Raw genomic sequence first — 16570 nt, 5'->3', positions numbered from 1 at the left:
AGGCCCACGGGGAATGCTGGAGCATGAACCTGAGAAAGTGTTAAAAGAAGTAGAGAGAGAGAAAAAAGAAAGGGCTGTTACCTAAGGGATTAACCTGATATTCAAGTGCCTGAGAAGCAAGGGGCATTTGAGGAGATGAGAGAAGACTCCTGAGAACTGGTCGGGAGGGGGGTTAACCAGAAACTGTGTGAACTCTGGTGTTCCGAACAAATTATCTACATTTTGCCAATCTAAATATTGTTTCAATAGGCTAGGGTGCCCTGCTGCATCTCTTCCTGCATAAACTATGCTGTCTTGTGCTTCTAAGCAGCTACCATGCCTCAAACATGGCTGCCTTTCAATGGAGAATGAAGTAATGCCCATTTATAATCACATAGGGCCTGATTTTCACTGGCACTAAGCTCTGGCAGCATAGAGGGGCCTTAAAGAGGGCATAGACCCCAGTGTCAATGAGGATCAAGCCTATCATTTGTAATCAGCCATTTATAAATTGGGTGAAGGGCTTTTTGTTCCATCTTCTCCTGGAGAGAGCCTGCTGCCTTAAATGGGGAGTAGATCTTTGCAGCATGCTCTTACGTATCCCATCCATCACAAATGCATCTGGATTGCTGAGACTATACTTCAGATGCCTGGATAGACACGTACCTGCCAAAGCAGACACAGGTGTGTGTTGCATGATACGTGACTTTCACTGCTACCTGGCAGAAGCAGGCAGCTTCTCCGTCTTTGTCTCCTGATTCTGGTTGAGGTTCTCAGGTGTGTTTACATTTCTGAGGCCAACACCCCTGGCAATGGAATCCTTGCCTCTTGCACAATGGGACTGCACATGTTTTCTGCTTCTCAGAAGAACAAATGTAGTTTCATGGCATGCTACAGATTGTTGCTGGGTTTCCTTGGCAGCTCTCCATCTGGCTGGATCCCCATCGGAGCTCCCCCAAGCTGAATCTTTCACCCTGTTGACTCACTTCCTCCTGAGAAAGATTCCCCTTGACTTCAACAGGCTTTGGAAGGTCAGGTTTCATGAGACTCAGAACTGAAATCTGGGGTTGTCGTTCTTTCACTATAAATAGGGTTTCCCTATAGCCAGATTGACTGTGTGGAGTACCGCTGCCTTAGAGGCTACAGGCAGAGACTGAACATCTACATTGCAATTTTACAGCCTGAGTTAGCTGACACTGGCCAGCCATGGTTTTTAGTTGTGGTGTAGACATACCATAAGACACCGTCTTTAAGAGGCTCACTGCCTGGTCCGAATGCTTTCAGCCAGGAAGGTCCTAGATTATAAGACTAAACAGATGTTCCAAGTACAACCGTGATCTCACTACTAGTGCCACAGCAACAACATGCATCTAAAAAAGATAATTATTCCTTTAAGACTCAATATTGATTAAAACTTTCCTGACAACTCCTCATGAATGACAAGTTCTGCATTAGGGCTTGTCAAGGTTCCCTCCCCACTCTGAACTCCAGGGTACAGATGTCGGGACCTGCATGAAAAACCCCCTAAGCTTATTTTTACCAGCTTAGGTTAAAACTTCCCCAAGGTACAGACTATTTTACCTTTTGCCCCTGGACTTTATTGCTGCCACCACCACGCGTCTAACAAATATAGAACAGGGAAAGAGCCTGCTTGAAAACGTCTTTCCCCCCAAAATCCTCCCAAACCCCACACCCCCTTTCCTGGGGAAGGCTTGATAAAAATCCTCACCAATTTGCATAGGTGAACACAGACCCAAACCCTTGGACCTTAAGAACAATGAAAAAAACAAAAAGGTTCTTAAAAGAAGAATTTTAATTGAAGAAAAAGTAAAAGAATCACCTCTGTAAAACCAGGATGGTAAATACCTTACAGGGTAATTAGATTCAAAACATAGAGAATCCCTCTAGGCAAAACCTTAAGTTACAAAAAGACACAAAAACAGGAATATACATTCCATTCAGCACAACTCATTTTATCAGCCATTTAAACAAAACAGAATCTAACGCATATCTAACTAGATTGCTTATTAGCCCTTTACAGGAGTTCTGACCTGCATTCCTGCTCTGGTCCTGGCAAAAGCAACACACAGACAGAGAGAACCCTTTGTTTTTCCCCCCTCCGGCTTTGAAAGTATCTTGTCTCCTCATTGGTCATTTTGGTCAGGTGCCAGCAAGGTTATCTTTAGCTTCTTAACCCTTTACAGGTGAAAGGGTTTTTTCCTCTGGCCAGGAGGGATTTAAAGGTGGTTAGCCTTCCCTTTATATTTATGACAGGGTTGTATTCACCAATGCACTCTGGCTGGTTTGCCTCACTCCCCTGACACAAAGCAGCTGTAACTCTGGGTGAAATGGTGAATTAAACCGGGTTTAAAGATGCATTGTATTGCTGTAGCAGCACAAAGAAGGCAGAGCCTCCTGGTTTATCTGACCCATCCTCTTCAGATCAAAACCAGACACTTCCTCACCTTTATGGTGTGGTGTAAAGGGCCATTGTTTTTATGAACATATGTTCTCTTTTTTTCCTTCGCATTCCTGGGCATTGCCATTCCCAAGCGTGTCTTCCCAGACAGTGACAAGCATGTTAAACAGTGCTGGAAGGCAAACAGAGTGAGTATTTGCCTTTCAGCACCTGTTTGCAAACTCAGGTGGATGAAGCTAAAAGGTGTTTCGGCTCATGGTGAATTAGCGCATTTGACAAAAGGCAAAACAGAAATCAGGCCGCAGCATTTTAAATCAAACCTCTGAATGCTAAAGCCTGAGGATTTTGGCTTCAGAGCACAGACCAAGGGTGGCATTTTTGGTCAAGCCAATTCTGATTAGGAGTTACAGGTAGGAAGAATCTCTGCTTGGAGAATGAATAAGATAGCTGTCAAGTGGGAGCAGTTTATCGAAAGCAATATAGGAGATTTAAAAAATGTAATCTACTTTGATATTCTAAAGACTGGCGTATAAGATACTGAATATATAAAATATCATTTTGAATGATGATTTTGTAATATGGAAACAAAACATCGGTCACTGTTCAGTCTCCAATTCAGTAAGGTTCTGAAGCACATGCTTTATTGTCAGTCTACTTCAATGCGAGCTAAGCACATGCTTCAAGTTAAGCAGGTGCTTGAGTGCTTTGCTGAATCAGGGACTTAAACATTTCATAGGTGTGTGTGTGTGTGTGAAAAATTATTAGCATGGGGGTAAAAAAAAAGAGATGAGGAAAAGACTAAACAACATAGGTGGAAGATCCTTTGAACACACCCATGCTTAGCTCTGCTCACGCAAGCAGTTGTAGCGACATCAGTGAGACTGCTTGTTTGAGTAAAGTGAATATAATTGCGTTTGCAGGATATTCTCCTAGGTGGATTATATGTGTTAAAAAGCAAAGACCCTTACCCCAGTATATGAGAGTGACAACAGCTCTTCTATTCTGTTTCAACACTACAAACTTGTCTTTGATTTTACAATTATTTCATATGTGGTTAGACATTCCGCTCCCAATGAAACTGCAGAAAGCTCCTCTGCATTGTGATAAGGGACCAAAAAGGCCACTCGTTATGGAGCAGATGTCAAAAGACGCAGCAAAGGACGCTAATTGGAGACTCACCTATTCCTGGTTCTGCTGTGCGATTTTCAGCAAGCCACTTCATTTCTCTGTTCCCCCTCCTACCACTTCTTTATTTAACCTGCAAACGCTTCAGGGCAGACTCTCTCTTACTCTGTGTACATACAGCAGCTAACACAATGGGGCCCTGATCTCCCCTGGGGCCTCTAGCCCTTCCCTGCCTCTAGCCCTTCCCCATTTTATTTTAAACGTTAATCCTTCAAGGAGGGATGAACAAATAGGGCTGAGCGGCTCCTTCCTTCCTAAGTCTGCCACACACAAGGAACTCGGGGCATATTATCAAGTCAGCTTTTCCTTTTCTTAACTTTACTACATGAAAGGGAAGGAAGACAGGTCTTGAATCAGGAGCAAAAAGAATCACTCACCAGACAGACCAAGCAGCCCAGCAACAATCAGAAAGAAGACAGGGAATTTCTCCTGCATTTTGCAGAGCAGCTTCTGATTCAGCCCCATAGACTTCGAAGTACTGACAATTTGCTCAGACAGGTAGCAGCTGTCCCAGGAGATGCTGCTGCGCTCCCTTTCAGCAATGGGCTTTGCACAGTTTTGCTCCCTATGGGCAGAGTATTGGGTTACTTTAGATCAGTTTAGGCCAAGGAGTAGCCAATAACCCCATCCAAAAAAGGCTGCACCAACTGGGACATGCTGATTGATAACAAAGGGAGTGGGGCAATGACAAAGTAAGAGGGTCCCTGTCATGCTATTTTTCTATCCCAGCTTATTTTGAGATGAGCAGGAGCTGGGCTCACAGAGGTGGGACTGATTCTTTCAATACAGTTTTTTTCTGCCTCAGCACAAGTCATCATTTCCCAGGACAGTGGTTGGTTTCAGGGGGGCCGTGAGCAGGTTTCAGGGGGGCCGCCAAACGGACCAGCGTTAGACTCACTGGGGCCCAGGTCAGAAAGCCAAAGCCCCACAGCATGGTACTGAAGCCCGGAGCCCCAGGCCCTGCCACCTGGCGCTGAAGCAGAATCCTGAGAAACTTAGCTTCTCTGTGCCCCCAGTGGTTTGGGGCCCTGGGCAATGCCCTGCTTGTGCCCCCTTAACGCTGGCCCTGGCTTTTGTATGCAGAGAACCAGATGTTGTGGCACAGGTCGGGTCAGGGGGGCTCTCAGGAAAAGGTTGAGAAGCCCTGTCCTAGGAGACTTTACTTATTTCAGAGCTGTTATCTGCACACGAGCGTAGATTGAAAAACCAAGCATGGGGACCTGATTCTCTGTTGCCCTGCAATTTACATCTGTGACAAAAGGGTATAAAACACTATTGTTCTCATGGGGGAGCATTTTGTACTCACTTTTCAGTGTTATAAATGACTGCAGGTGAGTCAGGTCCTTGGTGTTTAGCTCTGTTGCGTACCTGGATACGGAGGGGGTCAGTGCCACTCCACGAACTAACGCAGATCAGCGTGAATCAGGATCTACCCAAAGGCCTCTTTATATTTTTTTATTTTTAAATTATTTTTTGAAAAGATCCCTTTACCTGAAATCTTTTTTTTTTGATTTTGGATCAGGAAACTAGCAAACTCCTGATTCTTCATGCCAAATCTAGCATCAATGGAACATCAAGGCTGAGAAATCAGACAAGCAATAGTCAGAATTAAAGTTGAAATTATGCCTTTTGGGAGCATATTGCCTTAAAACATGGTCTCTCCTTTTACCATTATAAAATACTCATCAGTCAATACAATACACAATATAATACAGACCAACATTTCTCATGCAATCTTACAAAGGGTGAGCTACAATGCAACCCAGGCATGGTCGGATTTTCAGAATGGCTGAGCACCCACAGATCCCATTGAAGTCTCTAGGAGCTGCATCAAACTGGGAGCTCAGCATCTCAGAAAGTCAGCCTTGCACAGGCTTCAGACTTGACATTATTTTCAGTCTCAGAGATCTATAGAGCAAGTCAAGCTCTGCAGGAAATCATTTCAATAGTTGTAAAGTCATTAATGCCTAGCGTCAGCAAGTTGAAACTTTCCTTTAGCCTTTTCTTCAGCTCCCAGCTAAAGCAATCCAGATCCAGTCCTGCCTCTCTAACCCCAACTTTGCTTTGCACCTGAGCGTGGTGAGCAGCTCCCCCTGCTCCTCCAATCCTGCCCCACCACGCCCAGCTCTGCTGGTGCACCTCCCATGCCCTCTGTACCAGCTGTCCTAATCCGTGCCCATCACACAGCGCTGCCAACACATTTCAGTCCTTTTATGCATGACCTGTGCTGTTCCAGTCCTGCTCGTTTGACAGCACCCCGTGATGCAGGAAGAACTGCAAGAAAAGGAATTGTTAGAGGCTGAGAGGCCATGCTGAGCTGGTCGCTCTTGAAACCAGACCCTCTTTCTATCATTCAACTCATCCTGCCAGCTACTGTGCTTGCTCCTCGCCCAAACGAAAGAAAGGGGGACTGTAGACTGGAATCGCGTCCTCCAGGAGCGTTTTCTGATGGTCAGAACAGGAGACTAAGGCTCTGGATACACAACAGAGCTTGCAGCTGCGTCACTGCAGAACTGCTAGTGCAGCCACTCAAAGCCGACGGGAGAAGCTCTCCCAACGACTTAATTACTCCAGCCCGCGAGCCGCGGTAGCTTGTTGGTGGGAGAAGCTCTCCCACCAACATAGTGCTGTACACAGGGGCATTTAAGTCAGTGTAACTGACATCACTCACAGGATGGCTTATTCACCCCCCCGAATGACATAACTTATACCGACCTAAGCCGTAGTGTCTAATAGCCTCAGTTCTAATACTTGTTTTGAGACCTTGGGCCTGAGTTTTTCTCTCTGTGATATGGGGATCATCATAGATACCTACATTCCCTGGGTGTTCTGAGGCTCAGTTACTCAAATGCTTGTAAGATTCTTTTAAGATCCTCAATTAAACTATATAGAATACGGGTGGCCAAACTTGCTGGCCCTCCAAGCTGTATATGACAATCTTCAGAAGTTCAAGAGCCGGGGTGTCCCTGCCACGGCTTAGGGCTTCAGCCCTGTGGGAGGGCATCATGGGGCTTCGGCCCTGCAGGAGGTGCCTGCCGGGGTTCGGGGCTTCAGCCTCACTCCTGCTGAAGCCCCGAGCTGCAGCAGACACACCCCACAGGGCTGAAGCCCCGAGACTCCCTTCCCCACTGGATAGAAGCCAGAGGCAACATATAGGGGGGCACGTGCCCTGCTGATTTTTGCCAGGGTTTGCCGGACCCGCTTGGTCACATGGTGCCATCAGGCTCCCACCCTGCACAGCAGCTGCTGGAGCCTGCAAGCTGGGAGCTGAGGCCATGGGGAGAGGCAGCGGCAAACAGCTGGCAGCAGCCAGGAGAGCTGCCGCTTTTGCTCCTACCTCTTCCCCACTCCCCCTGCACTGCCCCCCGCCCAGCTAAAGTAGCAGCCCCTCGCAGCAGGTCCCAGCTGTTTGCTGCTGCCTCTCCATGAGGACCTAATACCTGGGAGCTGCAGGGAGGGGCTGCTGAAGATAAGAGGGGGGGATGTGCTTGTGGGGGGGGGTTCCTCAAGCTGTTGGGGGGTGGTGGGTGAACCTTTTAAATTTTCCCCCCCACTCTCAGCAGGCAACAGTCATCTCTGGCAGAAACCCCAGGCCCCACCACCCCACGGCAGGGCAGCAGCCCCGCGCTCCCCTGCAGTCAGGTAGGCAGAGAATGGGGGGAGTTCTGCAAGCCCCACTTTAACTGTAAAAGAGATGCATGTGGCTCGCAAGCTGCGGTTTGGCCACCCCTGATATAGAAGCACAAGTTGTTATGATTTATTGGGTTAAATTTAAACGTGAACAAATACTTACATTCCCTACTTCAGGGGCACTTCAGTTGCTGAGGGTAGCGCAGCTTACGGCTATAGCCATCCCCTCGTCTGCCGGCAAAGAAAATTGCAGAGCAATGCTTGATTATGCTCAACACGTTTGCTTAATATGATTTGAAATATCGGATAGAAAAATAATCCTCTCAGGGAGAGAGATTTAAGCTTTTACCCAGCAGACTGTAGGCAGATTAAAAGAGCTTCCTAATGAAATCTGAAAAGGTTGTATTTTATTTCAACCCCCACCCCCTGCCCACACACCCCCACCCTCTTTAACAATCGGTTATAGGTGGTATCTTTGCATTGCTGCTTATTAGACAGGACTGGAAATGGCAGGACTGTGACAGATCAGCTCTATTTAGCACACTTAACTGTCCTGAAATTCAGAGTCAAATTTAACTCAGTCATATATGGACTCACTCCCATTCATTGCACCCTGCTCCATCTGCAGTCATTTACCAAGGCAATATAAGTGGAAACTGCTATCAAATCAACACAGTAGCATTAGATTAGATTAGAGCTGGTCAACATTTTTTGCAATTGTTTTTGGAATGAAAATTTTCCTTATTTTTTATTATTATTATTAGACGGACGTTTCCACAGACATTTTCAGAACAAATGATTTCTTCCCCATTTCTTGTGAAATGTATCATGGGAAATAGTTCCCATTTCCCAGCCATCTCTAGTAATGATGAAAGGGGCCTGCTCTTTAGTGCCATAGCCTGGAGGCACATAATTGCTGGGAGTTGGGGGCTGGTAATATAATACAGAACTTTTCACAGCTGGAGTCAAGAGTTTATACCCTGCCCAGGCTAACAGGGACCAAAAATTGTTGCCATAAGATGGCTGCTCAGCGGCCTCTAGGAAAAGAATTTGGAGGTGTTGGTTTGGTCCGCCATAGAGGTCACAGCAGTTACTATTACTCACGCTAAGACTCAACCCAGAATGGGACGCCATTGTGTTAGGCACTGCACAAACAGTAGTAGAAACCACAATCACAATTGTCCCACTTCTTTGACCGTCTTTGCTGAGACACAAAGGAGAGAAGACACTTTGCCTTTTCCAGGTGGGGTCCTCCAGGGTAGAGCTAAGGCACCCTGTTGTGTTGGCATATGGCCCTGCTGCTGGCTGTATCAGTTCTGTGGCTAAATAAAGGGCTTTGTTCTCCAGACCTGCCCAGCCAGCACCCTTTACCAGACCTCAGTTCACCCGGCAAAGAGAAATGCTGACTCATGACAGCACAGCTATAGGAAAGGTTTATCATGCTAAAGTAATTAATCCCCCCTGCTCAGAGCTGCCTGGACTAATATTTCCATGCACTAGGATTACAATCAGTTCAGCCAAACCCCAGCACAGGCAGAAGGAGAAGGAAACAAATACCACCCAATTGTTTAAAGTCTGAATAATTTATAGCATACTTAAACAACACCATGGGAAGAACAATTAAAGGCTCGTTATGAAAAAGCCACATTTATAGGCCTGGAAATGTTTCCTTTCGGAAACAGTCATCTCTTACGTGATCACACGTCCCTGTATTCTTGGCAGTATTTGGATTATGATAGAAGCTGGAGGCCCTAACTGAGATTAGGACCCTATTGTACTAGGATTTGTACACACGTAACAGGAGACGGTCCCTGCCTCAAAGTGCTTGCTGTCCAAACAAAGCGTGACCAGTAGTGAGCATTATATTTACAGCAACATGTGCTGGGATTGTGACAGATGCTGCTTCCCAAAATGGGCAAGAACTCAGATAAGGAGCATGGTGACAGCACAGGAAAGCAACTAAAAGAGACATCAAGCAGGGGGCCTCCAACCGACAATAAACCATTTTCCATCATTCAGCAAACCACTTTTATGCTGCTGTTGAATGCAGACTTGCGAGAAAAAATGATATTTCTCTCTTCCCAAAAGCCTGTCTCCCTCTTCTGATGATATTTTATTCTGGTGTTGGAATTTCTGGATTCTTTCTGAGAACAGTTTAAAGATATGTGTTTTATTGCAGCGTGTTTTACAAAAAATTAAAATTCAATAAATCAGCTGTAAATTTCAGTAAAGTTTAATGGACAACTTTGGAGAGGCAGCATGATCTAGCATGGTCAGTGCACTGGACTAGGAGTCAGAAGATCTGGTTTCTACACTAGCCTTGCCACATATCTGCTGTATGACCATGGGCAAATCACTTCACCTTTCTTTCCCTTCCCAGCTTTGTATAATCAAACTGGAAGCTCTTTGGGGCAGGGATTGTCTCTTACTATATGTTTGTACAGCACCTAGCACAAACAGGGCCCTGATTTCTGTTCAGGGCTCTAGACACTGCCGTAACGGATAAGGAGGACTTGTGGCACCTTAGAGACTAACAAATTTATTAGAGATAAGCTTTCGTGAGCTACAGCTCACTTCATCGGATGCAGTGAGCTGTAGCTCACGAAAGCTTATGCTCAAATAAATTTGTTAGTCGCTAAGGTGCCACAAGTCCTCCTTTTCTTTTTGTGAATACAGACTAACACGGCTGCTACTCTGAAACCTGCCATAACAGATGATAATTTACCAAATTGGATCCCAGGTTAGAAGCGTCCAACAGGCTTCAGTTTCCAGGAGGGGCACCTGTCCAAGATTTGTTCCACTTGTTCCCCCAGCCAGTGTTCTGCAGGTGTCTTGGGACTTCTCTGTGCACAGCTTACACTGGTGCTACAAAATGTTACCAAGGCTGAATGTGGTGTAGAGGTCAGTGCAGACCAGGAGAAACCCTGTTCTGACTCATGGCAGCTGTGATTAAGTCTCTAAATTTATAAGCTACAATTCAACTTATAAATCAGGCTGTTTGACATGTAATAACCATTATAATGAGTCATCAGGAGACGCTGAATGTGGGACCTCTGATACAAAACCACTAAAGAAATCTATTTGCCAGCTACCTCTTCTGCTTAAATTGCAATTTCAGTTGCTGTGCTATAATCCATATGCACAATACCAGGCCATAGATTAGTTTGCACAAATGCTGCAATTACTTTCATTCAGTAACTTTGGGCCAGATCTTTAGCTGGGGTAAGTCCACGTAGTTCCATTGACACACGTCAAGCTTAACCAAGGTGTCCAGGGTGAATCGGTATCACCGGCTTATGGTGAGAAGGAGCCTTGTTTGTGCCCAACGGGGAAAACAAGGGGTTGCCTGCAGCCAGTGGGTACAAACCAGCCCACTGCTCGTTCCCAATGTAGGCTACCACTTTACATACCCTTTGTGACACTCCAGTGCCCAGTCCCTTGTCTTCTGGACACTCACAATGCACCCTGATCGGCTGCACCCTAGTTTATTGGTTTCACCTCAATTCAACTCTCTTTGCACAAGGCACAGACATTTCTACAGTAAAACCACACTGAAGTTTATCTAGCAAAGCTTGGGTTAAAGATTCGAATAAAAGTAACCAAGTGGATTTGGATACACAAGTTTACAGGTAAAAGAAAAACATAAAATGCAAACTGTAGCCTACACTAATTAACAGGTTACGTTCCTGTCTCATAAGGTATTTCCCAGACAGTGGTCAGTCCTCACAGAACTGGTCCAGTCCAGAGAGCTGGGATTCACTCTTCAGGAGCCATTTCCACTGGCAGAGTATCTCTGCCCCCCGAATGGATAACACCGTATGCCCTTTTTTCTTCTTCTCTTATACACTCCCAGACTTTTTGCCTCTTTTCATAATCAGGCATTTCTTGAACTTTAGCTCAGCCCTGAAAGTCTCCTGTTCAGAGTCTTTTTGTGGGGTTCTTTTGTCTGTGTAAACACTCCGGCCTGCATCTGTCCAGACTGAAAATACAGGGCTGGACTGGGATGAAAGATGTTGACTGTTCTCACTCTTGCCTGTGTTGGTGAGCCCCACAACATCTCAGGCGACATGCTTCATCTCCAACAGCTTGGAACAGAATATTCTACCATTTTCATCTCTCAAAATATTTCCCGTCCAAACATCTTGCAATTACCATGAGGTTCAGCTAGTTCTTAGATTTCGGCGAGACCACACATGACTTCCTCACTGGTAAAGTGTCAAGAAGCCGCTCCAATATAGGTGTAACATTCCCGCCGGGGCATGCCTATGTCACAACCCCAGACAAGGATTTCACATGGGGATTACCATTCTACTTTTCACTTCTGGACTTGCCTCCCTAGGCATTTCCCAAAGGAAACTTTTGTTTTCAGCACCAACAGACTGACTCCTAGAACCCATTAGCAGTTTACCACCTGAATAGAAGCATTAGCACCACCCTCGTTCAGAACTAAAGCATGTGATTTAGGGGAATGTTCAGGAATGCTGACTATCTATTTGTCAAAAGCATAAATGGCTCATATGGACCACAGCAGCAACAGCCTCTCTGGCAGAGTGACACACCCCTCAGGGGAGAGGTACAGAAACAGACACAGTGGGTGTTGATCAGTACAACTATGAAGAGCCAATTACTGCAGACGAGGTGGCCACAGCAATCCTCCTGGGAATTTCCCCACTATAAATACACACGGGCATTTACTGTAAGCCAAACTAACCTCCCAGATTACTCCAACTTCCTGGCTCACATTCCTGTCTCTTGGGCCTCATGCTAGAGCTGCTGCTGCCTTTGTTTTCACAGTCACTGAACTCCCAGCCACGAGAGCACTCCCTGATTCTTAAATACCAGAGACTATGGAAATTCCCCACTCAGTTCTATTCTTTCCATCCGTTTGAAAATGTAACGTTGCCCCATTGCCTGGGCCCTAGAATAGAGAGAGGGGCAAGGCATCGGGGGCAATTTTTAGAGAATCTGACATGTAGATCTCTAAATATGGATCGTTGTAGGGTTTGGTATTTGCACAGCAGAGCTGTCGGCCTGTTGCTGGACCCACAGCTTTCATGGATGGCCTTCCAGTTCCTCAGACTTGCTTCCTGCCTCTACAGTTCCACAAAAGCAAAGCTGCAGTTGGGAATCACATATTGCAGGGCGCTCACTTTACTGACCTTAAATGGGGGGATGTAGTGATCAATATACAAGTGATTGAAACATCAGGCATCCCATTCCCAGTGGGAGGAAGGAATCCCCTGTCCCATATTCTGCATCATACACTGTGGCTCTGCTCTTCAGGGGTGTTCGGTTGTCAACATTTGCCCCCCCAAAAAAGTGGTGGAAGATGCAATGGGCAGATTCCCCCAAGTCACAATAGGGAAGAGGCTCTTCTAGGAGGCACTGGGGACGAGGCAAAACTTTGATTGCATTAGGAAATCTGAGAACCTGAGCAGAGTTTAGAATTCTGTTCTAATGACTTTGGGGCATGATTTTCCATGACACTATGGATCTTTGCACTACACTGCTGTAGAAACAGCCCAGAGGAGCCTTCAAGTAGTTGTGCTTCCATCAGCCCCTTCATGTTGATTAGCTAATTGTGTGGCTACAATGGGCAACCACCCACTCAGCACTCCTGGTAGTTTTCAACAGCGGACAGTCATATGACAGTTCTCATTATTGTTCCCTAGGTCTTTCGCTAAGTAAACATACTTCTGTTCAGCTGGTGCTCTTTGGATTTTTTTGGTAGAACCAAACATCTCTGTAAGGCTCCTCAGCTATATGACTGCCACTGATGTCAATCTGTGCTCTGCTTTTTCCTGTAACTTTCATCTAATTGCTCAGTTGGTGTCACCTGGATATTGTTCCTAAGTAAAGTAACTGACATGTTTTTCCCCACAAACTTAAGCTATTTGAATACCCTCAGGGCTAAAGAGTTAAATATGAGTAACCAGTATGCCATCTAGCGGCTGGAATACAGCACCAGGTTCCATAGTCATTGCATATATCAAGGTGAGCACAGCAGCTGGAAGAAAAGATGATTTTGGAGCACCAGCTGTGTTTGTGCAATAGGCACCACTATTCTGCAAAGCTAACAGGTAAACAGGCTTCATGTGCTGTGGCTTAGTGCAGTTCTGCAAACACCCACCTGCCCATAGATCCATGAACTACAACAAGGCTGAAGTCTTCAAAGGGAGGAAAAGGAACCCAGCCATAGAATGATGATAATTCAGCTCTTGCACTGGCATAAATCTGGAGTAACTGGAGGACTACCAGAGTAAAACCAGAGTGAGATTAGAATCACAGCCAGCGTATCTGACAGGGAGCCTCTGAGGATGCCCATGACTTGGCTGATCAGCAGAAGTGGCCACGGGGGGGCTGTGACTCCTCACTTCATGCTGGCAGAAATGGCGACAGGTCTGTTGGGCAGAACACCTCTTTCTGATAATCTGTGGAGCATTGTAAGAATCCCACAACAGTAACTCCTTTTTGGGCACCTACCTAACTTTCTGCGCTCCTTTGAAAAAAATCCTAGCCTGAGGTTTTAGGAAGCTCACTTTGTGCATCCATTACTCAGCTTTTAACACACTTGCTAGCCGACAGCTGCCTTTGCATACCAATGTCAATCTCATTTTTAGGCAACGCCTTTGGAAAATTTAAAGAGGGAAGAGCTCTTCAAGAAGTGAATCAGACACTGAACAATAACATTATGTGTTTGTTCAGTTGATTTCCCATGCTATCTGCAAGCCAATCCTTGTATTTTAAGGGTAGCAGGATTAAGAATGAGACCATCCCAGCACTTCAGATTACTACATGTACAATATCCAAAGAGAGACGAAAAAACCCCATGTGCAGCAGCATTTCCTTCCCCTGAAATCAGAAAGATTAGTGTATTAAGCTGCTACTCCAAAGAGAAGATAATAATATATAATTTGACAGCCACTACTCTTTGGGGAAGAGATTACATACATAATAGCCATCTACAAGTGTCACGGAGGGAGAAGGGAAGAGTCTATTTCAAAATGAAACAAGACTGTCCTATGTGCTAGCTGCTTTATATACATACACACACATTATATATTTTCTGTATTGCAAGCTGAAAGCTAAACATCTAGCAAAGATACTGAATTTACCATCATAAATTCTGTTCTTGCCTAGTTTGGATTCTGCAGACTCTTACCAGAGACTTTGAGGTGTGTGTATGTATATAATGGGGTGCCTCTTAACAGCGACTACTATTGCTGCTCTTAAGTCAGGGATCAGTGCCATATGGCATCTGCACTGGACATATTTTCCACATCCCGAATGCTAAGCCAAGCTGTCTTTTCCAATTCACTGACCATTAGTGGGTATGCCCATTTCCTCATCTTGATCCTACCTTTCTGATTCTTTAAAGCTGCCAATCTACTTCAGCAATAAAGAACCCAAACACAATTTCAGATCCTACTATCTCTTTAGACAAACCTCTCAGTTATGTGGTTTGTGCCGCCGCTACAGAACAGTGTCTAGTTGCACTGGCTTCTCTCTCAGCCAGGTCTTCAGATGATAGTAGTTATGGTTTGATTTAGCTTTGAAGAGATTAGAACAATTGATTACAGGATAGTTTGCCAGATAGAGTTTTGAATAGCCACTAATTCAAGGCCAACCATTCCAGGAAACAGACAAAAAAGAAGCACATGCTATTTGCATTATTATATTTTAAATCAGACTGAGTTTGATTATACAGAGGATTGGGACTGTTGAGTTTATAGAGATGAATAAGAGGGGATGTGACAGAGGTAAATGAAATAATGAATATTAGTGAAGGTAAATTGGGTGATCCTATTTATTCTCTCAGAAGACAAGAGCAAATGGAAGTGATGAAGCTGAAAGGCAGGAAGCACAACACTGATACATGGAAATACATGGATATTTTTGATATCAGCTGATAATTAGCCGGTGAACTTCCTTGCCACAATCTGATTGAGACAGCGTTTGGCAGAATTAAAAAAAAGATGACATTTATATGTAGCAAGAACATCCACCATTATGTTCCATACATTTGAAACAAGTTATATAAACCCTCAGGCTTCAGGACTTAGCCAACCACTGACTGACAGGGGTTAGGAACAAAGGCAGGTTATTCAATAATTGTCCCTTATGGGGACTCTCACACCTTCCAGTGCTGGCCAATGTCAGAGCCTGGAAACTGGATAAGATGGACCAGAGGTCTGATCTGGTCTGAGAGGTGGTATGGTGCCAAGGAACTGACTTTCATTCCCCTGGCCATGGGAGTTGCAGTTTGATAAAGGATTGAACGACTGTCTAGTCTCTTTGAACAATTTTTATTAGAGAAGAATGAGCAACAGCAAACAGAATACTACAGTATTAACAACCTATATTCAAAAACATTTGGGGAATTCAAAGACCTTGCACGTATTTCATAGAAGAGTTAATGATTGCCATTCCATTGAGCTCCCGCAGTTGAAGAATATGCCTGCAACAACCACAAAAGAAAGCAAGGATCAGATGTCGGCAAGGATGGCATAGGACTGACAATGCAAGAAATCTAAACTTCCATTGCTCTATTACATCCCGTGCACAAGCTGTCGGAAATCGTTAATACCTTATCCAACAGATTCTCCATAAGAGGGGAGCAAGACAGACAAAGCTTATATATTACTGTTCCCCACACAGCAGGAGAAAATAAAAGAACATTAAACACACAGAGATACTTTATAAAAATGTCCAAGCAGAATAGTAGGTTTTAATCTATTACAGCAGACATCTAAGGTCAGTAGAAGTAGTAAGAGTGAGGTCTCTCCCTTTTACTCTCTAGCAGCTTCTGATCAAGGGTTTGCATTACATTTTCTCTGCTGAAAGATTCAATTTGGGAACATTTTCTCAAACTGGCAGAAGTGAAGAACTCATCAACTGGGAAGCCAAAACCTTACACCCTGATCTTTATTCAGTAGCTCAGCATATATATTAGTATGCCCATGCTCAGCTCCTATGACTGGACTGCAGGGTGTACAGCAATTAATGGGTAATGTGCAGTCTGCTAGGACCTCTCCGTCTCTCTGTAGACATTCTTTCCAGACGTTTACGCTCTTGTTTTGCTCTCAGGTCACTTCTCTGATCTCTACAATTTGTCATATCATTCCTTCCACTTTCATTCTTTCAACAGAAGCAACATTATAGAGCCGTGTAAAACGATTCCCAGAAAGCTATCCAAGCAAACCAACAGTGAACAACACAGACATCCAGTGTCTTCTGGCTTCACCAACATGCAAAGACCCATTCAGACAGCAACGTGGACAATTAACACTCTGCCTGCTAAGACACTCCAGGCAGCAAAAGCAAAGGGCATCATGCACTGCGATACTGACTACAGCT

General features: G+C 44.9%; 1 protein-coding gene across 2 annotated transcripts in view; it reads right to left on the bottom strand.

Moving 5' to 3' along the window:
- Positions 1-15500: 15500 nt before the first annotated feature.
- Positions 15501-16570, bottom strand: part of TTC12 (tetratricopeptide repeat domain 12) — a 37100-nt gene continuing 36030 nt past the window's right edge. For both annotated transcript variants that reach the window (XM_084611762.1, XM_084611761.1), the window contains exon 22: positions 15501-15671. In XM_084611762.1, the coding sequence (XP_084467888.1) occupies positions 15596-15671 (76 nt within the window). In that variant the 3' untranslated portion in view covers positions 15501-15595. The remainder of the gene's footprint in view (positions 15672-16570) is intronic.

This window comes from Lepidochelys olivacea (genome assembly GCF_965140295.1).
Source record: "Lepidochelys olivacea isolate rLepOli2 genome assembly, chromosome: 22".
NCBI classification, from domain to species: domain Eukaryota; kingdom Metazoa; phylum Chordata; order Testudines; family Cheloniidae; genus Lepidochelys; species Lepidochelys olivacea.
The sequence above is the reverse complement of the archived record's forward strand: the minus strand, read 5'-3'. Positions and strand labels throughout refer to the sequence as shown.